The sequence below is a fragment of the Carassius carassius genome, chromosome 10 (genome assembly GCF_963082965.1).
Source record: "Carassius carassius chromosome 10, fCarCar2.1, whole genome shotgun sequence".
NCBI classification, from domain to species: Eukaryota; Metazoa; Chordata; class Actinopteri; order Cypriniformes; family Cyprinidae; genus Carassius; species Carassius carassius.
In genome coordinates this window covers 6,742,865-6,770,010 of record NC_081764.1, presented here as the reverse complement: position 1 = coordinate 6,770,010, position 27,146 = coordinate 6,742,865, and the positions used below count along the sequence as shown (strand labels likewise).

Sequence of the window (27,146 nt, the reverse complement as noted above, 5' to 3'; positions counted from 1 at the left end):
GTACCACTCCGGGAAACTTCAAGAGAATGCCATAGTATTTCCATATGTATCCAAAATATGTTATGACCATGGTAGCGTGTCCATAAAAGCAAATTTTGGTACCGTTTTGTAGCTTTTTGCTTGATTTTGATTTTTATATATATATATATATACAGTACAGACCAAAAGTTTGGACACACCTTCTCATTTAAAGAGTTTTCTTTATTTTCATGACTATGAAAATTGTAGATTCACACTGAAGGCATCAAAACTATGAATTAACACATGTGGAATTATATATGGAATTATATACATAATAAAAAAGTGTGAAACAACTGAAAATATGTCATATTCTAGGTTCTTCAAAGTAGCCACCTTTTGCTTTGATTACTGCTTTGCACACTCTTGGCATTCTCTTGATGAGCTTCAAGAGGTAGTCACCTGAAATGGTCTTCCAACAGTCTTGAAGGAGTTCCCCGAGAGATGCTTAGCACTTGTCGGCCCTTTTGCCTTCTGTCTGCGGTCCATAGTCATGAAAATAAAGAAAACTCTTTGAATGAGAAGGTGTGTGTATATATATATATATATATATATATATATATATATATATATATATATATATATATATATATATATATATATATACAGTACAGACCAAAAGTTTGGAAACATTACTATTTTTAATGTTTTTGAAAGAAGTTTCTTCTGCTCATCAAGCCTGCATTTATTTGATCAAAAATACAGAAAAAAAATATAATATTGTGATATATTATTACAATTTAAAATAATTGTTTTAAAATTTATTATACTTTAAATTATCATTTATTTCTGTGATGCAAAGCTGAATTTTTAGGATCATTATCGCATGATCCTTTAGAAATCATTCTAATATGATGATTCATTATCAAAGTTGGAAACAGTTCTGCTGCTTAATATTTTTCCAGAACATGTGATACTTTTTTAGGATACTTTGATGAATAAAAAGTTTCTTAAAAAAAAGAAAAAAAAGAAGCTATGTTTTTAAAATATAAATATTTTGTAATAACAATATACACTACTGGTCAGTAATTTAGGGTCAGTAATTTTTTTTTCTTTCTTTTTTTTAAATAAAATCAATACTTTTATTCAGCAAGGATGTGTTAAATTGATAAAAAGTGATAGTAAAGAAAATATATTATTAGAATATATATTATTTTTTTTGAATAATTGTAGTTCTTTTTAACCTTTTATTCATCAAATATATTAGACAGCAGAACTGTTTCCAACACTCATAATAAATCAGAATATTAGAATGATTTCTAAATGATCATGTGATAGACTGGATGTTACATGTGACACTGAAGGCTGGAGTAATGATGCTGAAAATTCAGCTTTGCATCACAGGAATAAATTATTTTTTTTTAAGTATATCAAATAGAAAACTATTATTTTAAGTTGTAGTAATATTTCACAATATTACTGTTTTTTCTGTTTTTTGATCAAATAAATGCAGGCTTGATGAGCAGAATAAACTTCTTTCAAAAACATTAAAAATAGTAATGTTTCCAAACTTTTGGTCTGTACTGTGTATATATATATTTATAATGTTATTAATAAAAGCAGCCATAGCTGAGACTTAGAAACCTTTAATCTGATCATTACAAAGAGTAGAGAATTTATACCTCATTAATCAAACACAAAATTAGTCTTAGCAGCTGCCGCTACTGATTTTGTTCATTTTCATGCACAGTTTATTATATATTTTGGCTGTCAGAAGCACTTGAGAAGTGAATTATTTCAGCTGAATTATTGACAGCCCATGATTTAGCCACACAGTGGAACTAATACTCTCAGGAGCAGATTTATGAAAGCCTTCAATACATGTTGGAATTTTTGCTCATGAATTTTCAGGGCCTTGATCAATGATTGGAGCATGTCAAGAGCCCCGAACCAATTGCAAGTCCTCTTGCTCTGCATTGATCCAGCATTGCAGTCTGCATGCTGAAAATGTCCCAGTAAATTATGTATCACAGGAACAAACAGTGTTGAATAGGTTATAAATGATAATGAGATATTCCTATCAAAGTGTATTATTTTCCTTATTTTTTTATATTGCAAGCTGCCCCAAAACACAAATGCCAATTAGACACTAAGAATTAATTATGTGCTGAAAAAACCTACTAATTAAAATAATAGTTTTAAATAGTTTAAAAATAAAAGTCAGATTGTTGATTTTTCAGAGACTGTCTCTGCAGGTGTAAGGTCCAGGCACTCGGACCAAGGAAGGTATCCGGTGCTGGATGAAGGTTTCCTGCGTGTTCGGTCTTTCAGCGCGTAGAGTTATTCAATTTAGGTTACACTCAAATCTGACTGCATTATTTATTTAATCTGACTCCATTTTAGTATGACCTCGAATTTAGGTTGGAATGCAAATTGGTTGTACGTCTGTTTCTAATTAGTAGGACTATTCTTCTGACATTTGATTATTCTAGTTAAACTCTTTAGTTTATATTAACTTGTTCATTCGGGTGCTCATGTCTCTAACAAGGATTCAACGTAATCTACTAGAGTCAATAATTACAGAGTAAAACAGAATAAAATCAAATGTAACAATTTATTATCAGTCAGGTAAATATGAATTCTGCCAATTACATATCCAATTGAAACACGTCAAATCATATCAATACAAAACATCAAATTCTCAAAGATGAATCTAAAAGTAAAATATGCATGATGCAAATACCTGACCTTAGAAAATACATAGTATGAAGTGAAGAGACACACAACACACTACGGGCTTTCTGTCTACAGAAATCGCCCTAATCCTTTTGCTGCAATCCTTTAAATACCTCAGACCAAGACAAACATCCCCCGAGATTAAGACAGAAACTAACAATTGGGATTTGATTAGGTCAGGTCCCAGACCAGGGTAGTTTACACCTCAATGGGAACAGAATGGGAAGGTAATTTACATGGAAGACCCTGGAAAAGGGCACTCCCATTACAGTAATCAAATTATCTCTTACTCTTAAGATCTGTATCTTTTAATCTACTTTTCTAAGGTTGAGACCATTGTACCAGTTGCCCTGAGACAATACAAATGACACCAAACATGACTTTAAATATAACTTGCATTAATGCAGAATATTATACTATTGGCAATTCTGAGTGAAACTAAGTGGAGGGAGTGTGATGGTGAGGTGTGAACTGCTAGGTGTGGTGCATCTTCGATGGCACCGTTATTTATGATGGAAGGTATTCAAGAGAGTGTTCAAATGTTAATTATCAGGAAAGTCCTTTAGTTTCTTAGAGAGAAGTCGTCCCTCAGTCCAGATGGTCCAGCTCCAGTCTTACACAGGTAACATGGATAGACCAGTAGGTTGCGACAAGTGACTCGCTGCATCTGATATCGAAAACTTCCCATCTATTTAGTATGCAAAAAAAGTATGTCTAAAGACTAGTATGTTCGAATTCATAGTATTTGAAAAACAGTAGGTGAAAAGAATCCAGATGTCTCACTACTTCCATCCAGATTCTGAAGTGTGCATTCGATGGATACTTTACTATTTCATTTCGTGAATGGCAATGAGGTGACACAACTGACGCTGGAAGGTCATGTGACAGTCACAGTGTGGATGTAGTACATCTGAATTTCATGCATAACGCCCATAGTATAATTTATAGAACATAAACAGACTCCCATTCAAATTTTATTTAAATAACTTTAGATTTAAGCATGTTATATATTTTAAGTTCTTTTTATTTTTATGAACTTCATAATATTTAAGAAATTAAACTGAAGCATGAAAATCTCCCAGTGTATTCACAGAGACAGAATCTTCAGTAGTTCAGTGATGCGGTCATGCTAATATTTGCATCCTGAATTGCAGTTGGTCTTATTTCTGACCACAATTTGCATTCTGATTTTGATTGGTTGTTTCCTCCTCAGTTAATTATTTATAATCACCTTTGCACTGCACATTGACTGTATTAATTGATGTATGCAGCCGACTGAACATAAGATGCGCACTGAAAAATCATGACTACACAGTAAAAAGGTGACAACCTACAAATTATACAATGAGGAGCTTTTTTTTTTTTTTGGTGTAATCTAATGTAATTATCCAAATTCAGTGACTTTCCATGTTTTTCCATTTCCATTTTAATTAGTTACATAACATTTTTGTCATCAGAAAGCATGTCTTATTAATCTAAATCATGAAACGAATTATTTGAAATCATGAAACGTACAATTTAACAATAAGTTAATTAAAACGTATTGAATCCCTATTAAATCTTTAATTTATTCAGAAATTCCATTTTATTTTTCCCAAATTCAGTTTTTCATTGTAATTTTTATGCTTTCCATTTTAGTTGTTTTATTAAAATTTAATTAATCAAAAGGGATGTCTAATCAGTTGAATTCTTGAACATTTTGCCATGACATATTGCATTTTCTGTAAATTCCATTTTTATGACTAGATTTTGCAATTTCGTCCGTGTTTTCCATTAAAGGGCCCAACTTTTTAATCTTAAACCACTGTAAACCTCCAAATGCAATGAGAGAAAATTAGATAAGAAAAATGTATAACCTTTTGTCATGTTTTTGCTATTTTTTTCAACTTCTGTTTGCACTCTTGGTTGTTCAATAGATGCAAAAACCTTTCTGTTGACAACAGCATCTGGTCTATCACACCATGTGTCCCGTTGCCAGGTCAACAGCGGCTGTGCCCTATTAGCACAACTCTGCGGACTCCTCAAAAAGAGCATCTAGCAGAGTACAGCTGTGGCTGTGATACTGCGCTGTCCCGATCCTAGTCCACATCTGCATTTTTGCTGCCTCAGCCTCAGTCTCTCCATCTGGTCTTCGATGGAGACCAGAACCCCCAAGTAATCAATTTTTCGTGAGACACTCCAGCGCCTGTGATATTTCAAGTACCTCCTGACTATGTGAAAAATAATCTCGCGCAGGCTGACGTCTTAATACCAGGCCGCTTGGCTTCCTCGCAAGTGACTGCATTAAAGCTTTCATTAGCTTTCATTTCATTTCATTGCAGTTCATTGATGACAGTATTAGCGGGGAGCTGACTTCTTGTTGATGAAAGCCAAGACTGTTTCTGAGTAACAGAAGCCCTTGTTTCGCTCCAGGTGGACTCACCTGCTCCATCTCTGGGGACGCAATTATTCTTATCGTGGCTGCATGAAGACGCTCGCATCCCTAGATGGCTGCGCAGGCAAGCCCTTGCTAATTGGTGGTGTCAGCGATTCACCACTGGCCCTGTTTTCTTTCCAACCATTCTCGTTTTTTTTGTTTCTCTTTTTGGCATCTGCTTCATTTTGTTGTTGGTTGCGCTTGCTCGACATTTTCTCCTGCATATGCATATATCGATAAATGTTTTATTCATGGAAATTGAAAACCAGCCACTTTCCTACCGTCTCCTGCTCTCTCTGACTTCCTCCTAAAAACTTGTTTGATGTATCATAACATGTTTGGCAGAGCAAGCCGAGATGTTTTTGAGGAGCTAACGTAATTTGATGAGGAAAAATGTGAGTGAGACTAAAGTTTAATCCCTGTCTTGTTTCATTTGCCTTTCTTTACACTGCAGGGATCTTTTAATGAGTATGCATCATTAATTGACTAACTGGGATATGCGGTTTATCGCAACACATGATGGTTAAAGAACAGGAGGTGCACTCTTGCAGTTTTGAACTGACTCTTCATCCCCAAGGATGTCCCACCTGTTCTTGACTAATTGTGCTAGTTCCATCATTTAATTTTACTTAAAAGATCTTAGTTTTAATTAAAACGTCAACTTTGTTTTTTCTTTCCTGTGTTAACCTCAGATGGCTTGGAAGTTCATAGAAAAGTCTTGTCAGTCCTAGTGGTGTTGTTATTCATTGCTGTACGTTGTCATGGAGCAAGACATGATGCAAGGCTTGTGAAATATGTCTCATACCTTGTGTCATATGTCCTCTGGATATATTCCGTTTGTGTTTGTAGGTGATTGGCCCCTCTGCATCCAACATCAACAGTAGCATATGACAATATAACACTCCAGTGTCAAACATACAGAATATTTTTAGAGATCTCCCTCTGGAATTGTGTACATACTGGCTGAAGAAATCTTTTATGGATTGAATAGTGTTTTTGATAAATACTTTCTTTTATCCCAGTTATAGGATTTGTCCAAAGAGTGTAAAGATTGTGTCTGTGGTTCCTATATAACTCTGTTGGTTTGAGTGGCTTGATAGGTCAGCTTCTATCTGGACCCTTAGCCCAAAGAAAAGTGTATAAAAGGTGCATTTTTTTATTCCTAAGGATGCATTAAATTTATCATAAGTGACAGTAAATACATTTGTATTACAAAAGATTTCAGTTCAAATAAATGCAGAATTTGTTATTTATTAATTTATTAAATGAGGACTCCAAATAATAATAATAATAATAATAATGTATTACGCTTTCCACAAACAGTTTAATCAGTAATACATTAATAGTAACTGGAAATGTTTCAAAGCATATTAGAATGATTTTTGAAGAATCATGTGACACTGAAGACTGGAGTAAGGACTGCTGAATATTCAGCTTTGCCATCACAGCGAAAAATTACATAAAAAAAAGATTAGAATAGAAGACAGGTCTTAATAATATTTGACAATATTATAGTTTTTACTGTATTTTGATCAAAATGAATGCTGTCTTGTTGAGCATAAGTGATTTCCTTCAAAAATCTAACTTTTGAATGGTAGTATATAAATTTATATTATATATTTGTAATAATTATATTAGTTTATATTATACTCTTATTATTTTAGTGGCTTTTTGTCCTTTTTTGTTTGACATCATAGTTAAGATCTGACAGAAAAAGTGGAGCTGAACTTGTGTCCCCATCAACACAACAGTTCTTTTATTGTCCACATTAAGATCAAGAATAAAGAATGAATTTAGATTTCAGGTTGAATTTTATATCCTATAATCCTACTCTTATTTTGCCAAACAGGTTTTGTAAATCCAAACAATGTTTGTGGAGCAGTGTTTATCGCCAGGTAACGAGGGAATGTACTGCAGTGCCTCTGACGCTGAAATAAGGGGCTGTCATTGTCATGTCACTGGCAGAATTAGTGGAGATCGTTAGAGCTGCGATGAATTATCTGTCTGCGTGATGGGAAGCAAAACAAGCCCAATTAAAGCACCCAGGACCTAGAGAGCAGCTGTACAGGTGGTAACAATCCACACACACTCTCCTTGCTCTTTTTATATTTTAGTTTTATGCACTGTGGTTGAAATTCTACTGTTAATGCATAGACATTGTGCTCACACACATTCACCCAGTCTAACAAAGTGAAAATGAAGGTTGCGAAATAAGGCACTTAGTAGCGAGTTCGCTCTTCACCGGTGATATAAGTGTCCACTTACCCCTGAAAGACGCATTAGTTCTTGCAGAACGGATGGTGAATAAAGACTGGCTTGCAATTTTGAGATGAAACAGAGCATGAAAGCTGGGTATCTTTTTAATATTGTAATGTTGAATGTAATGTTACAATTTAAGAGGAAATAAATCAATATTCAATGACAATGCATAACACAAAATAAACTGAAACCTGTTGTGTTTGGAATAATTTTTGATTGAAATGTTGGAAAGAATAGCCTGTTGTATGGATTGTAAGTTGTATTGTTGTAATTTATATTTTGTTTTGTTTTATTTTCAAATCAGAGCTTTTTTCAGCTTTTCATATGCAGTGAGCAAAATACCCTATTTTTTAACTAAATTTTGTAACATAGTTTTGTGAAACTGATGTGTTTCACAGAACAAATTTGCCCTTTCATTTTTACATGACATATCCAGAAGAAATGTAGAAACATATTTGTAATATATTAACTATTGGGGGGTGGGGGGCATATTTTCTGAGGTACAAAGTACATTCACATGGCTTATGGCAAAAACATTATGCAACCAAGCTGCCTAAGAAGAAATAATTTATTAAAAAACAAAAAAACAAACAACAACACAGGAAATACAAAAATCCAAAATCCAATATTTTGCTCTTTTAAAGATACTTAAAGTTTATCTCTTACTCTGTCTCCTGCAAGCAATACAAGCTCTCTAACCAGAAAGCAGTAAATGGAATTAAATAGATTTCGTGGAAAAGTACCCAAAGAAAATGGTTATGATTTCTGCTGTTTTTAGCCCATTTTATTACTTGTTTAAATAATATTTTTAAGCTGCTCGTATTTATTTGATGTGCTTTCCAATGATGTGCTGGCACACCCTGCCGCTAAAAAGCATTTTTCTGTTATTTTAATGCTGAAATGGATGTTCTCTGGTTTAGGGAGATAATGCTCACTCCTGCTGCTTGTTAGAGAGGCCAATGACCTTCTAGAGCTTTTTATGGCTGCTTCAGACTAAACTAGTCTTAATTCTACTTCTCCTGTTTTTACCTTTGCTTTAGCACAATTTGCTAGATCAGTTGGACAGAGAACCAGTGAGGTGAAGTGCAGTATTTAATGAATTTTCTTTGCACAGAGCCAGCAAACATGCACTAACCAAGAGACCAAAATGATATAAAGCACAAATGTAAATAGTTGATGCTGTTGGTGGAGACAGTCTTGCCTACAGATGTGTTTTTATGTACACCACGTGACATCTGCTTTGTGCTCCTTTTTTAAGTGGAAAAACCTATGGGCTGACACCAGACTATCTAAATACAGTAAAGCAACAGTTCATAGAAAATATTAATTTTTGCAGCAACAAAAATCATTGCAACTGTAACAGTAGCATTATTATATTTTAATCTTATCTTTACCCATGTATCAGCTTTACTTAAAAGCATGCACAAGCAAAGTTACCATGCACTATTTTTGAAAATAGCAACCTTGCTTCTTTGAATCTGATCATAGATGATCACTAGATTGTGTTACATTCAATTTATTTTATATTCTCTTTTACCAGAATTATAAATTTACATTGTAATTCAGTTTTACTCATATTGCTTGTGTGCATATTCTTAGTACATTTTTATTTTTTAAAGCTAACTTCATTAAACTATTCATTAAACAATATTTTTGTATCTGATGATTTTCACACAGTGGAAGAAGCATTTAAATACTAATAAAAAAAATTGCACTAAAATGTAAATGAATATGTAAATAATTATGTTTAGCATATTGATCCAAAATAGTTTAATTTTCACACTAATCCTGTTTGGTCCCATCTTTCAAAAAACAACAAATTGTGGCTTTGTGTAGGTTGCGTCAGCAATCTCAGTGTGTCACTTCACACGATGAGCCTCAAATCACAACTGAGAGGCGTTTACCACACGTCTAATTGCCCGAGCGTTTTTCGTTACAACCACGCTGCTTTAGCGAAGGTTAAAAACAGACCACAGAGGTGATAGTAAGCGATGAACGTGTCCTCAAGCAGTTGTTCTGTGTCAATCAATGACGGTTTCATTACAGTTGCCGTGGTGTTAGTTGAATTAATTGATATGTTTTGTCTGCTTGTGGTTTGACTCTCTAATGCCTTACCAGTTCTGGCCTGCTCAGAGCCACCAGCTAATCGCTTGTTTTGCAAGCAGGTTGAATGTCTGTAAGTGGAGCGTGCTGATCACTCTCTTTCTCTCCTTCACTCTCTCTCTGTCTGTAGGCAACACACTGCAGAGCCCCATGTTCGCGAAGCAGCCAGGCAGCATTGTGTTTCCAGTAGACTCCATGGAGAAGAACAAGGAGGTGGTTTTTAGCTGTGAGGCGCAAGGTGACCCTCCTCCTTTTTACAGGTGAGTTGACTGCCAACTTGCCAGCGCAAAAACACTGCTGTTCGGTCATCTGCATCACTGCTTCAGTAAATTGTACGTCAGTCCCTTTTTCTTTTCACGATTCCAAAAAATGCATAGGCTCTTTTGTGCCAGTGCACATTGGCATCAGTAGCTTTGCACCATGTCCCAAGCATTTGTGATGTGATAAGTGATAAAATTCCTCCTTGTACTTTCTTTGTCCTTTTGTTTTGTCCTTTCTATTTCTGCAGCATTGCACTGGTTAGCCCTGCCCAGTAGTGTTAATTTTGTTAACGAAAACTATGATGAAAATTGTTTGTCAACAAAGTTTTTTCCCCTGGTGAAATTAAGATGATTAAAAGATAACTGAGACTAAATCAACATCCGATATCGTTGACGAAAAAAAGATCTCTGTCATGGATCTCGTCTGTATTGTTTGCGATAGAGGTTTGATGATTGTAATGTTACTTATGCAACCATGCAGCAAAAAGTCTTTTTCCTGTTATTTTAAAAGAGAATCATTAATTCAGTTCTGATTTATTGGAATTACTATTAGGAATTTCTCTGTTATAATATTTGAGAATTGTATTTTGTTACACCAGTTTTCACAACGTACACAGGTTGAGTATATGTCTGAAGTCTTTGGTGTTTATTTAGCCTCTAATTGATATGCTTATATAAATCTGTACACTAACATTAGATATAATAAGTAAAATAAACCATGCATAATAGTCGATTGATTCTATTGATTAAATTCTATTGATTTGTGCTTGTTTGTAAAAGAGCAACTTCTGATGAAATGTAAAAATAAATTTCCCAAATTACAACAATCATTGCAATTGAAATTGAGTAAAATAATATTTTTTTTCATCATTTTAACCATTATACAGTAAGACAAAAATATGCTGAAAATTTTTACATTTCCACTGACTAAAACTAGACAAAAATTCAACTAAAGTTTAATAATTACAAAATGAATGCTACCACCCACAATGAAATCCCGTCATAGTTGTGCATTGAACATTTGTTCTTGCAAATAGTGCATTTTTTTCAGACAGGTCATGCTGCTCACATCTGCCATTGTTTGACCAAATGATAACCCTGCCCCAAACTCTTGCCACTGGTTTGGCCTATATTCCTGTGTAGGAGTTTTCATGGATTACAATGTTTTAGTAAAGTGAAGTGACGTGTGGCCAAGTATGGTGTCCCATACTCCATGCAGAGCACATACAAATGGTGTCCATTTGTGTTCTGCATTTAACACATCCAACTGCAAACCCTGTTCTACACCCCCAAAACAAAATGAAGACTTTGTAAAATAGCATAATGGGACCCTTTTAACAGTTTTTAGCTATGCATCACCCTGATCCTATTTTCATTCTCCTTCACATGCTATGATTTATCAATAGTAAAGTATCTTTTTAAGTATGATAATGGAGCGTCTGGTTCAATGGCTTCAAATTAACATGTTCCCCTGAAACTGTTCAGATGTGCTGCAGAAAGACGGATATATGTGCTGTACCAGAATTGATCAAGTTTAATGGAAAAGCTAATCAGTAGCTTCCTCTTTCCTGTCAGCAAGCTTGAATCATGGAGCTTTTTGATGAATGTCCTTCTCTTGGCAGATCTAGTGGCCATCACTTTCAAAATGCATTAAGTTCAACCTCATGAACTGCACCCATCCTTTCCCTCATTATCAAAAAGGTAATTGTTTCTTCTAAGAATTTCAAGATTTATCTTGAAATCGCTATTTCCTTTTCTTATTTTATTTTTATTTAATTTTTTATCTCGTGTTGGAAACAAGCCTCCATATAAAGGTTGTCTTATGACTTGTGCACTACTGTATATTCCAAGTCTTCTGAATTTTGTCAATGAATTAGTGGTTCAAAAAATCAGATTGAATGATTTATTTATGAATTGGACTGATTCATTTCAACTCACTGAGCTTTTAGCTGAACTATCCCTTTAAACTCATGCACAAGCACGGAGGATAATCAAAGCTGTGATTGTAGCTTTTGAGCTAAGGCATCTGGTATTGTGTCTACCTTCTTGGAAGAAGGTTTTTACTAAAGAACGTGTTACACAGACAGACTTAAAGTGTGCAACAGATCCTTAAATCGCCTCCTGTGTCCTGAGCCAGATGGTGTTGCATAGCGATACGTAATATCTGTTTGAGCATGAGCACATAAAGCATGTGCTCAGCAAATGGAGCGTCTGGTTAAAGCTGTCACTGCTGCGAGGCGTTTGATGTTGTGATCCTATGTAATCATACCTCAGTACTATTATTTGTATGTCAAACAACACTTTAAAGTAAAAAAAAGTGCCTTTCTGCCTGATCTGGCCCTTAAAAAGTATTTTTGTTGGTGTAACCTAGTGCAGTCAGATTGATTCAGTCATATAATAATATTTTTTACTTGAATAAGTAAGGAATAATGCACTCTCAGCTGGTTGTTATCACAAATAAATAAATAAATAACCCTGACAGGATTATTGCTATATATTATTTGGTTTATTGTATTGCTATAATGGACACAAAACATTGATTTGATTTGTAATTTCTTTAATATGTAAAAATAAGTTGTTTTTTTGACAATCAGAATATTGTAATGATTTCTGAAGAATATGTGACACTGAAGACTGGAGTAATGACTGCTAAAAATGCAGCTTTGCCATCACAGGAAAAAATTACATTTTTAAATGTATTACAATAGAAAGCAGTTATTTTTAATTGTAATAATATTTCAAAATATTACCTTTTTTTTTTCTTTTTTTTCAGCCTGGCTGAGTTTAAGAAACATATTTCAATAGAGTAAAAAATAATTTAAAATAATTTAAAAAAAGTACCTACCCCAAACTTTTGAATGGCAGGGTATTTAGACAAAATTCATATCTGACTAGAAAACTAATTTCAAGCATTGAAGAACAAAAATTAAATGCAAAAAAATCATGGTATATCATTGCTTATTGAACAGCCCTGTTAACCTTCCTTTGCCTGACATTTTGTAACTTCTTGTGGAGAAGGTCGGAGAGGCAATATCATTGAAGTTAAACAACTTATCGTAAATTACACTGCTACGTTCTCTTGATCTGAGATGACAGCTGCTCCTTATACTTCAGACTTCCCACCTTCTCTCTCTGTAGCTTCTCATTCTAATTCACTTCTCCTCTTTACCTCACTTCAAGAACATGAAGGAGACTAGAGAATGCTATAGAATATCCTTGCATCACCTTGTTGAGAAGTTAAGGGAGAATTGTCAATCAAAGGATAGCCTGTAGCCATAGTTACAGCAGCAGATGGGAAGTGGCCATTTTTGAACAGTTACACCAGCGGTTCTCAATTCCAGTCCTCGCGCCCCACTGCTCTGCACATTTTGGACGTTTCTCTTATTGCTTCAGACGTTTGTTTTATTCGAACATAAGTGCTCTGCGAAGTGGACATCACAGGATATTCCGCCATGATTCCAGTTTGAAGCAAACTTATATGTTCCATTCAAAGTGCATTGAAGTGTACGAGACGTGAATTTAAATTGTATTGATTTACAGAGGTATATGATGTCACACTTGTCCGTGTGTCCAGACGGAGATTGTGCAACACAAATCCGTGAATGAATGTTTCAAGATTTCCCCTGCTCAGGGAGTAGGGAGCAGTAAACAATGTGTGAATTGGAACACAGTTCATGCACGGAACTCACTTCTAACGAGCTGATTATCTGAATCAGGTATGTTAACAAAGAGAGACATACAATATGTGCAGAGCAGTGGGGTGCGAGGACTGGAATTGAGAACCGCTGGGGTACACAAAGTTTCTTGACATGCTGTCATATACCAGCATTCTCATTTGTATGCTAATAATTGATCTTTTGAAATGAAGTTGTTACACTTTCTGGGAGAACGCGGTGGTATTTCTGGCCCTCCACACTGAAATGAGAACAAGGCATAGTGAGAAAATGCATATGTGTGATGAAAACTTGAAGATAAAGAGAAAAAAAGCAGGCTGTCAGTGACACAAATTGGATGTTGTGTCACCCAAGATGGGAACTGTAGGTGGTTAAATCTCAATTTCTTCCAGGGACAGGGGGTTAGTAATAACTGATGACATAAATTCGTACCCTTCTCGTTTCAATGCCATGCTATTTTATATAATTAGATATCTTAGAAGCAATATATCGTTTGCAACATTTCAAACAACATTTCTGTCACAAGTTTGATCGCACTCGATGTGGTGTTGTCATTATTCTTAATTGCAAGTGTGCTTTTACACTTCACAAATCGCCACATCAAGAATCTCAAACAAACAAGAAACTAATTTTACTGTCGGAAACAACTGCTCGTCCCTTTTTCGTTTCATCAGCCTCACTAAGATCAAACACAGCAGAAAAGGACAATTGGAAACTAACAGGAAGGGGAAATCATCTTATTATTGAGCCTGAGATTTGGAAACTCTCCACTCCTATCAGTGATGTGCGGGTCAATGTATAAACAACCCGCACCCGACCGATGTTTTCAACTAAGCCGCCCGCAACTCGGACCGCAAAAAAATGAAAATAAAATATTTTACCCGACCCTCTTCCTGACCCGCATTTTTTAAAAGTAGTAAACGCGTCGCCCCTTTATATTAATATAATTACTTAAATAGGCTTTAGCCTACAGGATAATAAGCGTTATGACCGCATACATAAGGCTTCCCACAAAGAACCAGTTAAATTAATGATTATGCATGTGTTTAAATTAGCAAGGAGACATTTAATTGTTTAGGAATAAACTGGTGTTTTCTGTGTCGCTGCTAAGATTAAGTTGACGATGCAGACTCGCCATGAACGCCAGAGAGAAATGCACATTTAATATGGATTACATAATCAGAGAGTAGCCTATTTATTTTGGTTTGAATATTTTCGTATAAAGTAGACATTTCAAGCTTTCTGTAATATATTGCCTATATTTCTTTTTAAACCCACCGACTAAAAGATTAAGACACTACCTGACCCAAAATATCACCCAAAGTTTCTACAGCTTTTTTCTTAGCTATTTCAGAATCAGGAAAAATGACTGGGGCAAACTTGTTACTGCAGTCATGTACGGCATGATAAATGCTCGTCACTTCTGCTGCCCAAACTTTTTCAGCATGTGGGTCATTTGGTTTATTGAAAAACGATTGCACTGATTTGCATGTTTCTTGATGATGTGCTTTTTTTCTATGGTACTCACATGCACCATGTCGCTTCACGTCGTATTCTCCTCCATGTCCCACAGAAAAAAAGCTCTCTCTGCTTCGCCATCTACAGGTCTTAATCAAGGGTATGCCCCAGTCAATTCGCTATTAAAAGTGCATCTTATATTTTTCGTGGCCATTAACCTGACTGAACAGCACGCGCGTCAACAGTTTGATTGATGTACGACTGAGCCTATCGACTAACGCTTTTATTTCTCTCCTCTGAACTATTGGACATAAGTTAACACTACGCCATGGACGTATCTGTGTATTTATTAGGCAGGGTCGAATGAAAAAGCGGGACAGATGCTCAATTTGCGTGAGGCGGGACAAAGGGTAAAATTGCTGTACAATGTAAAGCGGGACAGGTTGTCACTCTATTCGCGCCAGTTATTCAGCCAATAAAGTGTAGGCCTATATATTTCAAAATCGTATATAGTACTATATAAATTACAAAGGTTTAATTGGCATCTTTATTTCAAAGGACCCGACCCACCGCGACCCGAATATCATTAAAAATATTTTTGGATGACTCGTAACCGCGGGTGACCGCGGCTGACCGCAGGCACCCGCTCATTTTGGATCAACCCGCGCATCACTGACTCCTATCAATTACCGACATCTCTGAAGACCGTGCAATATCATTCATTAAGGGCTACAAATATTAAATATTTGTTGTCAACAATTTTTTTTTGTCTTTTGAAAACACTCGGCGCAGGGATGGGAATGTGTCTTTGATTCAGAGGTACTAGGTTCAAATTAGACTCGAGAGCAGAAGTCCTGAAAGAAGCGATGTAGGGCTACACCCATATTATTTCTGAGCTTTGCATAGACACGCAGTCATTTCTCGGTGTGAAGAGTCTTTGTGTGTGTAAATGACCCGCCTCTCAGGGGGCATTAGGGAGATTCTGTTTTTGTTTAGGAAAATAAGAAGCATCTGTATACAAATGTGAAATGGACAAATAAAACAAGATGTCAAATTACAAATACCATTTAGAAAAGCACAGTGTGAATGAACTGGCTGTACTGGGCGCTGTATCTGGGCGCTGTACTGGGCGATTAAACATAAACTTTTTTTTCAGAAAATGCTGTTTCACTCAAAAATGTGTCCCAACATATTACAGATGTAAAATGGGTTTTATGGAGTCTGGCAACTGATGTAGTACTGGATATCTGCTTTTAAGAAAATTGGCTTTTGGTATGTCAACACGGGTAGGAAAATCTGTTTGACATATTTTATGGGTTCTTTAAAAAGGGGGAAAAGTAAAGTTGCTGCAATAGGAGGTTGTAAGAGAGATGATATATTAGTTATTGAACCCATGCAAGGACATCTCCAAAATCTGCCTGTGTGAAATGGTTCTAATTTCTCAGAGTGAAATATTCCTGTTTAAAATATAATCACACTTTATTAATAACTTAGTTAAGATTCTCCTATAGAACAGTGTCAGGATCCTGCCCTGACAACCTTGTTTGTACTGTCTTTGTTCAATGTGTCTTTGTTTATTTTGTGCCTGAGCACATGGTTGTGTCTCTTGTGTCTGCCACGTGCTCCTCTTGTCCCTCCTCCTTGTTTTCCCGGTTCACGCCCCCTTGTTTAGTCCTCATTAGTCAGAGTGTTGTCACCTGTTCCTCATGTCGCTGTATGCTTCTTATTGTGCTCTCTTCCCTCTTGTAGTTGCCGGTTCCTGTTTGGCTGCGTGTTTGCCTAACGTGTGTTTTGCAGTTTCAAGTTTTTCTTGTCAAAATCTAGTTTTTGCTTTTTGGACTTTCCTGTTGAGCCTCCAAGTTGAGTTCTCCAAGAGCTATTTTTTCCCTAGGTCTTCTCTTTTAGTTCCTTTTTAGTTTAAGTTTTTTTTTCACCTATTATCCATGAGTATCCTTCTAGTCATTTGCTAGATTCAAGTCTCTAGTGTATTTTAGTTTGTTTCCCTCAGCATTTACCTGTAGGGCCTAACCTTTTATTTATTTGTGTTTTCGCCTAGTTTCTTGGTATTTATTTACTTATTTACTTTTTCCCTGTTTTTGGTAAGGAATTTCTTGTTCCCTGTATTGTTTGTGTTGTCTAGTGTGCTGGTTGTTTTGTCCGGTCTTGTGTTGTCTCTATCTCTTGTGTTCTCCCCTCCAGCCCTGCCTGGCCGTCTGTGGTTCCCTGACAACTGGTTCCCTCACCCTTGCAGCTGTATCGGTTCTGGCAAGTGATCTTCAAGCTGCAATTTCTCTGTTCCTTTGTGTCTCGCCTGGTCATCTACCTTCTGTCTGGTCTTGCCAACTCCCAGCAGCGGTCCTAGCTGCTGCCTCCCTATGCTGGTTCCAGTGGTCACCCTCAGCTATCCAGTCATTGCCCCAGTATCCCCTCCTGTTGGACTTTCACTGTTGTATGCCCTACCCTACTGTCTGGACCGTTCAAGCCACTCCCTCCTATTGTGCTCTGTCTAGTTTTGTCAATAAACATCCCTTGTTCATTCTGCATCTGGGTCCTCTCCCTCATTAACCCTGACAGAACGAACCGGCCAAGTCAGGACCCAGCAGAATGAGTCTCAAGATCCTACCCCCTGCAAATGCTCAGGAGAGACTGGCCCGCCAGCAAGGCCTGGGTGCACTTCAGCAGCAGGGGCAAGAGGTGAGGGCCTTTGCCCAATTCTTTTGGACTATGTCCAGGGACCTTGATTACCAGGATGCAGCCCTTAAGGATGTCTTCAACCTCCGTTTGGATGATCCACTGCCTCAGTGGGAGATGGAGCAATTGAGGATCTTGGACTTTTGGAACTTTTCCAATTATTTGCACCACCGCAAGGATTGGCAGATACTTACTCCACCAGAGTCCCCCTACAGTGATCACCCCACTCTCCCTCATCCATCGAGTCAAGTCCCTGATCATCTTCCGACTCCCACTGAGAAGAGGAGAGACCGAAGAATGAGGGCGGCCAAAGCTGCTGCATCTGCCATGGAGGCCTCTGTGCTGGTTCCAGCCTCCGACTCTGCTGTACCCCTCACAGTCAAATCGGAATTAACCAAGTGCTCTGAAGCAGTCAAGCTCAAGGAAGCTGGGAGGGAGGTTCCCCTGTTAGCCCATGTTCCTGTGCCTGTCAAACCTGTTCTAGGTCATTCAAAGCCAGTCGAGTCCAGTTCTGAAAGTTCTGTCAACGTCACTTCAAGTAAGTCAAGATGTAGGTGATGTGAACGCTTGCAGGTCCGGGAGACGAAGGGGTAGGAGGGCCCGCGCCAGGAGAGCTAGAGACCTTAGTCTGGAGATCCCTCCTGCAGTTTCGCTGGAGGATCTCAAGTGGCCTGCTGCTTCAGTCATGACCATGGAGTCCAGTGGTGAGCAGCCAGCCCCAGAGCTCACTCCAGTGTCGGCTCCAGCCCCTGTGTCTAGCCCAGAGAGGACTCTAATCTCGGGGGTCCCAGCGGGCAATTCCACAGCCCCTGAGGGCGGTCAAGATCAAACTCTCACCCCGGTGGGCAGTTCCACAGCCCCCGATGGCGGTCAAGAGTCCACTCCCGAGTCTGTTCCAGTAGCCCTGGAGGGCAGCTCAGCAGCCCCTGAGGGCGGTCCAGAATCCACTCGAGAGTCTGTTCCAGTAGCCCCGGAGGGCAGCTCAGCAGCCCCGGAGGGCGGTCAAGAATCCACTCCCGAGTCCGTTCCAGTAGCCCCGGAGGGCAGCTCAGCAGCCCTGCGGGCGGTCAAGAATCCACTCCCGAGTCAGTTCCAGTAGCCCCGGAGGGCAACTCAGTAGCCCCTGAGGGCGGTCAAGGATCCACTCACGAGTCCATTCCAGTAGCCCCGGAGGGCAGTCCAGAATCTATTCCGGAGTCCATTCCAGAGGTCCTGGAGGGCAGTTTATCAGCTTCTGAGTCTCTTCCTTTGGCCCAGGAGGGCATTATGACAGTCCCCACAAACCTTCCACAGTCACCTTTGGAGCCTGGTCCAGAGAACCCTAATCTCTTTGAGGCCATTCCAGAACCCCTTGCTAGTCATGTCTTGCCAACCAAGAATACCTGGAAATCCACCCAGAATGCCCAGTCCGGTTGGCAACCCTTGCCTGTGAGAGGTGTTCCTGTTAGGAGAGGTGCCACCAGCTATGCCCCCAACTTTGCAGAGTGGGATAGACAAGGTTTCCCCAAGCCGGCAGCACCCTGGCCTTTCACTAACCATTTCCCTGGAACTTTTTCCACCCCTCCCAGCCCACCCCCTGTCTTCCCTGACAGGCCTGGATTTCCAAGGTTTTCATCCCACCCAGCCCCCCAGTCAGTACCATCTTGGCCCCCTACCATGCCTTTGCCCCCTTTCACACCTCCACCCAGGGTGGACGCCTGGAGGCGTCCTTTGGAGGGGGGGGTACTGTCAGGATCCTGCCCTGACAACCTTGTTTGTACTGTCTTTGTTCAATGTGTCTGTTTATTTTGTGCCTGAGCACATGGTTGTGTCTCTTGTGTCTGCCACGTGCTCCTCTTGTCCCTCCTCCTTGTTTTCCCGGTTCACGCCCCCTTGTTTAGTCCTCATTAGTCAGAGTGTTGTCACCTGTTCCTCATGTCGCTGTATGCTTCTTATTGTGCTCTCTTCCCTCTTGTAGTTGCCGGTTCGTGTTTGGCTGCATGTTTGCCTAACGTGTGTTTTGCAGTTTCAAGTTTTTCTTGTCAAAATCTAGTTTTTGCTTTTTGGACTTTCCTGTTGAGCCTCCAAGTTGAGTTCTCCAAGAGCTATTTTTTCCCTAGGTCTTCTCTTTTAGTTCCTTTTTTAGTTTAAGTTTTTTTTTTTTTTCACCTATTATCCATGAGTATCCTTCTAGTCATTTGCTAGATTCAAGTCTCTTGTGTAGTTTAGTTTGTTTCCCTCAGCATTTACCTGTAGGGCCTAACCTTTTATTTATTTGTGTTTTCGCCTAGTTTCTTGGTATTTATTTACTTATTTACTTTTTCCCTGTTTTTGGGAAGGAATTTCTTGTTCTCTGTATTGTTTGTGTTGTCTAGTGTGCTGGTTGTTTTGTCCGGTCTTGTGTTGTCTCTATCTGTTGTGTTCTCCCCCTCCAGCCCTGCCTGGCCGTCTGTGGTTCCCTGACAACTGGTTCCCTCACCCTTGCAGCTGTATCGGTTCTGGCAAGTGATCTTCAAGCTGCAATTTCTTTGTTCCTTTGTGTCTCGCCTGGTCATCTACCTTCTGTCTGGTCTTGCCATCTCCCAGCAGCGGTCCTAGCTGCTGCCTCCCTATGCTGGTTCCAGTGGTCACCCTCAGCTATCCAGTCATTGCCCCAGTATCCCCTCCTGTTGGACTTTCACTGTATGCCCTACCCTACTGTCTGGACCGTTCAAGCCACTCCCTCCTATTGTGCTCTGTCTATTTTTGTCAATAAACATCCCTTGTTCATTCTGCATCTGGGTCCTCTCCCTCAGTAACCCTGACAGAACAGATCTTGGGCTGCATGATTTTACGTGAAAATCGAATCCTTTTTTTATTTGAAATTCAATTGTAAAAACAATTGAAAAATAAAGTTTTTAAGAAGAAAAAAAGAATTATTATAATAAAAAGACACTGAAAATGCCAGATGATGAGCTGCTCGTGTAAATAAAGTGTTGATACATGCAAATGCATTGCATTCTTTATGACTGGATAAGTCATAAACCCATATTGTGATTTCAGTTTTATTTTGATTATTCGTGCAGCCCTACAAAGGTCTCTCATAACAGATGAATCTAACCTCACATACAAAGTTCAGTCACCTTTCCATCACCACTGTTAAAGCAATATTTCAAAGTCTGCTTTATATGTGAGTTTTTGTGTTGATTTGGCAGCTTGTTTGTTTTAAGTATGCTTGAAGGTTTGGAGAACCCGATGATAACTTAAATGAATTCTATCCTTCAGTAATCTCAGTAAATTCCTGTAGAAATCATCACACTGCACGCTATTGAATATGGAGGTGCTCACTGCAAATATTAGTCTTAATTGATGCTCTGCCATAATAAAGTACACATTTGATGCTGTACAACTTTGAATGCAACAAGATGGATGGTCACAAACTGTGCCATTCTAAGCATTAATCTTTATATGGGAGAAAAAAACAGGCTTCTGAGTTTATCAGGACTACAGCTGGTTGCTTTACATTTAGCAGACACTTGTTATGCAAAACACTTTACAGAGCACTAATTGCAAGGACAATCCCTTTGGAGTTAGTGTAGTGTACTAAGTGCTTTACTCTGGAGTCTAATAATTGTGGTTCTCAGTAACTCAAAAGTGCAGTTCGCTGGTTGCGTTTATGTGGGATCACACATGGAGATTTTGTTTCAACAGCCCAGCTTTGTACCCGCTTGCCTGATGACACCCCAGTTGTGCACAAAAATAATGGTGGCCCAATTCCACCCGACCATATGTTTTCCTATTTAACTTTATAAGCTGGCATTGAGTGCAATGTTTCTAACCCTGCAATGTTGTTTTAGAAGCCAATTTTTGTGTATTTATAGTGTATTTTACAAACTGTATAAATTAATTTTCTAATGAACATGTATTTTTGAGAACAAGCGGATATAGCTAGAACATAAGCTTTGTTAAGACAGTTATGTCATGTAAGGTCATGATGAGAGTTCATATTGAAATCTCTGAACTGTGAACATCTTTGTGTTGTAGGTGGAAGCTAAATGGCAGTCTGCTCAACTCTAAACCCGGCTCTCATCACAGCCTCTCTGGAGGCAACCTTCGCATCAACCATCTCAATAAAGAGGACGCTGGGACGTACCAGTGCCTTGCTTCCAACTCCTTCGGGACTATTGTCAGCAGGGAGGCCAGCCTAACCTTTGCCTGTAAGTCACATTCTGATCTCTGATCAAACCACAGCAGCACAGATCAGGCCCAAACAAACAGGACATTGCAGACCTGACGGCACACACTGGTATGCTGGCCCTTGTTCTCCTCGCTGATAACATGATCCAAATGGAAATGTTTTCCCTGAGGAGAGCCTGGTCGCTTTTTCACCCTCTCTCGTTCTCGTTTCTCTCTCTCACTCTCTCTCTCTGTATCCCACATACTCACAGGTTGTTCAGGGGCCAGATTCAGTCATACAGTCATCATTTATATGGGCTGATAATGAGATATCAAAAATGAGATTCTGTAAAACACATTCAGGCATTGCAATCCTTGTCATGACTGTTTTAAAAAGCTAGGTCTACAGCTAATTGGCATAAAGAATGTTTGATTGGCAGTTTGTTAACTAATGAATTAACAAATTTTAACTAATGAAGCCCTAATATAAAGTGTAGATGAACAAAAAAGAATCAAAACACTTTCAAACAATATCTAGGGCATGTTGTAGTCCAGATTAAAATGTAAAAAAATACTTTGAAAATAAATAGCCTATTAAGTCAAAATAACAACTTGAATAACTATTTAAATACATTTTAGAAATTAACAGCTGCTTTATTTATGGGGTTTCCAGAGTAAAGGCTGCCTTTTCTGCAGTTTAGCGCCATCTGCTGTCAGAGAGTGAATGTGCTTTCATTCAGCGCGTCTCCCGTGTGCTTCTCATGCGTGCTTGTTTACTCAGAGTGCACACACTCTTTCAAGAAGCGTACAGCTGTGTGCATTTTGACCAGTTGATGGGAAAAGTATTCTTAAAATGCATTCCAAATTATGAATAACTTGTGTTATATACATTCATTACCGTGATACATCGCATTACCGAATACCGGCACATGTCTAGTTGACAATCTGGTAATCAGGTTATTGGACACTGAATGGCTTGATTTACAAGGTTTTTTTATTGACTTCATTTATCATTTGAAACACTGACTGATCAATTATACTTACTGAAGTTATACTATTTCTTTCAAGAAACCTTCTGATGTTCAGTCAGGTTTATTTTGTGCTGTAGTTTAACTGGTAGTAAAGAGATAATCGGTTCATGTAGCACATTTAGCAATGAAAGTGTTGGTATACAGAATTTCCCTCTAGCACGTCTCTAAAAGAGTACACTAATTGGCTGATCCGTTTTTGCATATGGCATTGATGGAAAATGACAATCATGCCTTTTGATTGAATTCTAATTCACCACATGGCTGAATACGATGGCACTAAAGGGCAGGAACAGTTCAGTTCTGTGTGGAGGAAGTCTGCTGTCATCGTAAGACGATTGGCTGACAGATCCATCAATCGCTGGTCTCTGACCTTACTAGGCTTCAGTTGTTGTCGTGTGGTGGGGGCACGCGTCTCTGACTGCTCCACATCCATCTTCTTTATTACTCTCTCCATAGCTTAATTAACTCTGCCGCATGATGGTATGGTGCAGGTTCAAGAGAATAATTTAAAGGGCAGCTGATGTTATTAAATGGGATATTTTCTAATTTGGTATATAATGTAAGATAATTTGTAGGCCACCATGTTATGCATGAGAATGCGCAAAGGTGAAGTCGAGAAGTCACAGTTCCAACTTGAATTCATCAAATGTTTTAATGCTGTAAGGTAGATTTAAGGAAGATGCTGAAATTTGGAGGTTTGTGGCTCTTGGTTTATATGCATATGCTTTGAGATCACTTATATGCAAGTGTTTGTCTAGAAACTGACAAATTAACATAAACCGTTTTGACATGTATGCTTTAAAAATAATTTCAAATTTTAAAGACTCACGGGCATGTACATTTTTTTTCTCCAAAGAAAATGCTTCCTAAAAAAGCTAAATGTTGTACTTTGTCTTTGATGGAAATTTACTAACCATCTTATAAAGAATTGTGATTAATGTAATTGAAAAAAATAATAATATGTAAATAAGTATAATATAAAACTATTGACTTCTAGTTATGTATTTTCGTTTAGCTGCAAAGTATATATATATATGTAGAGTTCAGATGCAAAAGCCTCTAAGTGCCATCTGAAATTTTCATCTAAAATTAGGATTTTTATCAAGCTCCTATGCTTAGGTTGAGTCATTTTACTTTAATGGCAACGTGCAGGTCCTTTTCCAGGCTATTAAAGTGGAATAACTGTACATAAATATAGGAGCCTGATAAAAATCCTAATTTTAGATGAACATTTCAGATGGCACTTAGAGGCTTTTGCATCTGAACTCTTCATATATATAATTTGACTTAGATTCAGAGTATTGAAAGACTAACTCGGGTACGTCATTTACTCTTTAACATTTCTCTGATTGTTGAGGATTATGGTTAATTTAGTTCATGACCACAAATTTAACATTTAAACGTTTTTAAATCACACTTCTGGTTTCTGCATAAATATAGATTATCCCTCAATCTGAAATTTAGTCTTCTTAATGGTTATGTTAATATGTTGATGTTATCATAAATAAAATAAAAATGTAAAAAATCTTATTTAATCAGACTATTGCGTCACTTTGACTGTTTTTAATTCCTATTTGAATAAGAAATGCATTAACACAGGAAAGAAAACATCATTAATGAAGCCATTTCATTGGATTTATATATCTTTTTCCAATTTTATACAATTTGCACAAGTGTGTTTTTTATTTTATGCAGACTTTTAGCAGCCTTCTGTCAGGACTAGCTTTTGAAATAATAGGTAGCTTGTGAAGTAGTTTGCATCTCTTAAAATGTATTTGTCTCTAAACACCTCTGCCTTTTCTTCTCAAATAAATGACTGTTGAAAATCATTTAATGTGTGAAAATACATTTATGCTTGTTTTGGTGTAAGCATGTATGGTGCCTTGTGTGCTTTCAAATGATCAAAAATACAGGTTATAAAAGAGACTTTTCATTGGATGTGATAAAAAAAAAAAAATTTCTTTCTTTCTTTTTTCTTTCTCTCTGAATAGAACTGGATGAATTAGGCAGATACTGAAAGGGTTGCCAGTAGATGCATACAAAATGAGAAAAATTGTCAGTGTCGATGCACCAATCCCTAAATTGCATTCTGGGGAATTGCAGAATGTTTTTAATTAAAATGCCACTGATAGAGAAGGATGTGTGCTGTGTCTTAATCATATTTCACATATGTACCATCTTTTCATTTTCATATTTGGGACTTGAAAAAGACATATCTCTTAATGTGCAATAACAATGAATGTTCTTTTTGACTTTGTAATAAAAATTTAACTGTGTGTCTGTAGCGTTAGCAACATGTTGAGCATTGTGGTGATAGGTTGAAAGAATATTTTGTGGTTCAGCTGATGTTATTTGATGGGTCAGTGAATACTGAAGACATTACGAACTATATATAATCAAGACAGCAGGTGTTGTTGTCAGAAGGACTGTATCTCAGTAACAGTGAAGTTTGAAGACGGATTGCATACATTTTCTTTAGCAGTAGTTTTGACTAATTGACTTAATTAGGATTGTTTTTGTGAATGTTATTCATTTTACTAGAAATCCAATATCATGTTCTTTTGAAGAAAAAGGGAACTTAAACTAAAACGGTGTCATACTTTGAAGCAATAATAAACTACTATATATAATGAAGAATAAACTGTGTTCAAAATATTTAAGTTGAGGCAAAATGACATTTTTAAAATGTTGCAAAGTTATACAATTCAATAATTACCCATTTGGCTGAAATAGGTTTGATATTTTTGTGAGCTGCCTTTTATATTTTTGCTGTTATTATTAATCGTTTCGCATTTCATAATTATTGTGAATTCATTAAATAGCTGATAATGCATTGAACAATCTTTTTCTTGTACATTGTACTAAAAAGTTGTAAATAAAACAGATTGTTGGAGTATTTTTTAAATACTATTTCAGTCTTTTAACTCCAAGCTTTATGTCAAAATCAGTGTTACTTGTTTTGTTTTTTATTAACTGTGAGATTTACTAGCAATTTCGGAATGCAAAATTTTTCTCCCAACTGTGCTGATAAAGTATATTGTATATGCTTACTTTTAGTTCAGATAACATATAGTGTAGATAGTAAAGTTAAACCATTTCTCAAGGATACATTGAATAAATAGCTGGTTCCATTAGAACAACTTATCCTATATTGTGTTTCAACACACCCCACTGTTGGTTTAAACGTATTAAATGAAGCACATCTTATTTTCCTGACCAGTAATGGTTCAGTAACTTTTTTTGTAGCTCAGATTTGGAGGTAAGTGTCTGGACAGAAATTGACTTTCAAAATTAAACCTACCCTGAGAAATATTCACAGGAGTAGAAATGTGACAGCTATGAAAGAGGGAGAGAGGAAGAGCTGTTAATCAACATTTGAGGGATTTCTTTTTGTTCTGTCCCAGTTGACAGTGAAAAACAGCTGGATTTCCTCTGCCAGTCTGGTTAGAGGTTTGCGTGTATCACCAGTCTTTATTAAGACACAATGGCTAACTAGGACTTTGATAAGATATGCTGGCATTTACAAATCGCCCCCAGTGGTGGCACTTGATTGTCAGGTTCATTTAGATTACTGTACATCCCAACATCTAAATTTATTGTTGATTATTATTTTGTTATTTATTCTAAATTTAAATATTTAAATATTTAGATATTTTATTTTTGCTTAATTTTTCTAAGCTATAATTTGAGCACAATTTATTTATTATTAATTATATGAATATTTTAATTTATATTTTCTCCCCCTTTTTTGTGTTTGTATTTGTGTTTCTAACCTAGCTATTGCTTTAGGCACACTTTGCTAAAAACAATCCCCAGAAGTAATACATCTAAGAAAACCTCCTTCTAACAGCATCCTCTACAAGAATTATTATTATTTATTTTTTTTTTATGTAAACAATTTACTTTATATCTTTGTTACCAGTTATTGCAGTGCATCTGAAGTAGTTGGTTATGGCAGGTCTGTATTCTGCTGTTAATTGCATTTCTTCTGCATATGCATTTACAAAATTATTAATTGTGTCATTTTTATCATATTCCATGTTGTTAGTTAACAGTAATATTCGTAATTCATGTCCACATCTGCTTTTAAGTACATTTTCAGTTTTGCACTTCAAACAGTTGAAAACGATTTGAGCGCTATATGATATGATGTTATTTAAAATCTGTGTCCTGAAGTCAAAATTTAGAGCTTGTGTTAAATGCCTATTTATCACATTTTTATTTTACAACACTGCATTTCCTCAGCCTGAATTTATTAAATTAATACCATCTGGATCCCCCCCAGCCCTAACTGTTTATGAGGATGTGTGCACGTGTATCCTTTTAAAGTTGTCCCTTCATGTTAGCTAGCGGCTGGTGCAGGATGCTTTTAAGTCATGTTTCTTCAGGGGAAATAAAGAAGTAAATGCTTTCAGCTGTGTATATT

General features: G+C 37.2%; 1 protein-coding gene across 2 annotated transcripts in view; it reads left to right on the top strand.

The window, feature by feature from the left end:
* The window catches only part of LOC132151643 (contactin-4-like), a 148,379-nt gene that overhangs the window by 16,201 nt on the left and 105,032 nt on the right, over positions 1-27,146 (top strand). For both annotated transcript variants that reach the window (XM_059559899.1, XM_059559898.1), the window contains exons 2-3: positions 9,603-9,732; positions 21,558-21,730. In XM_059559899.1, the coding sequence (XP_059415882.1) occupies positions 9,603-9,732; positions 21,558-21,730 (303 nt within the window). The remainder of the gene's footprint in view (positions 1-9,602; positions 9,733-21,557; positions 21,731-27,146) is intronic.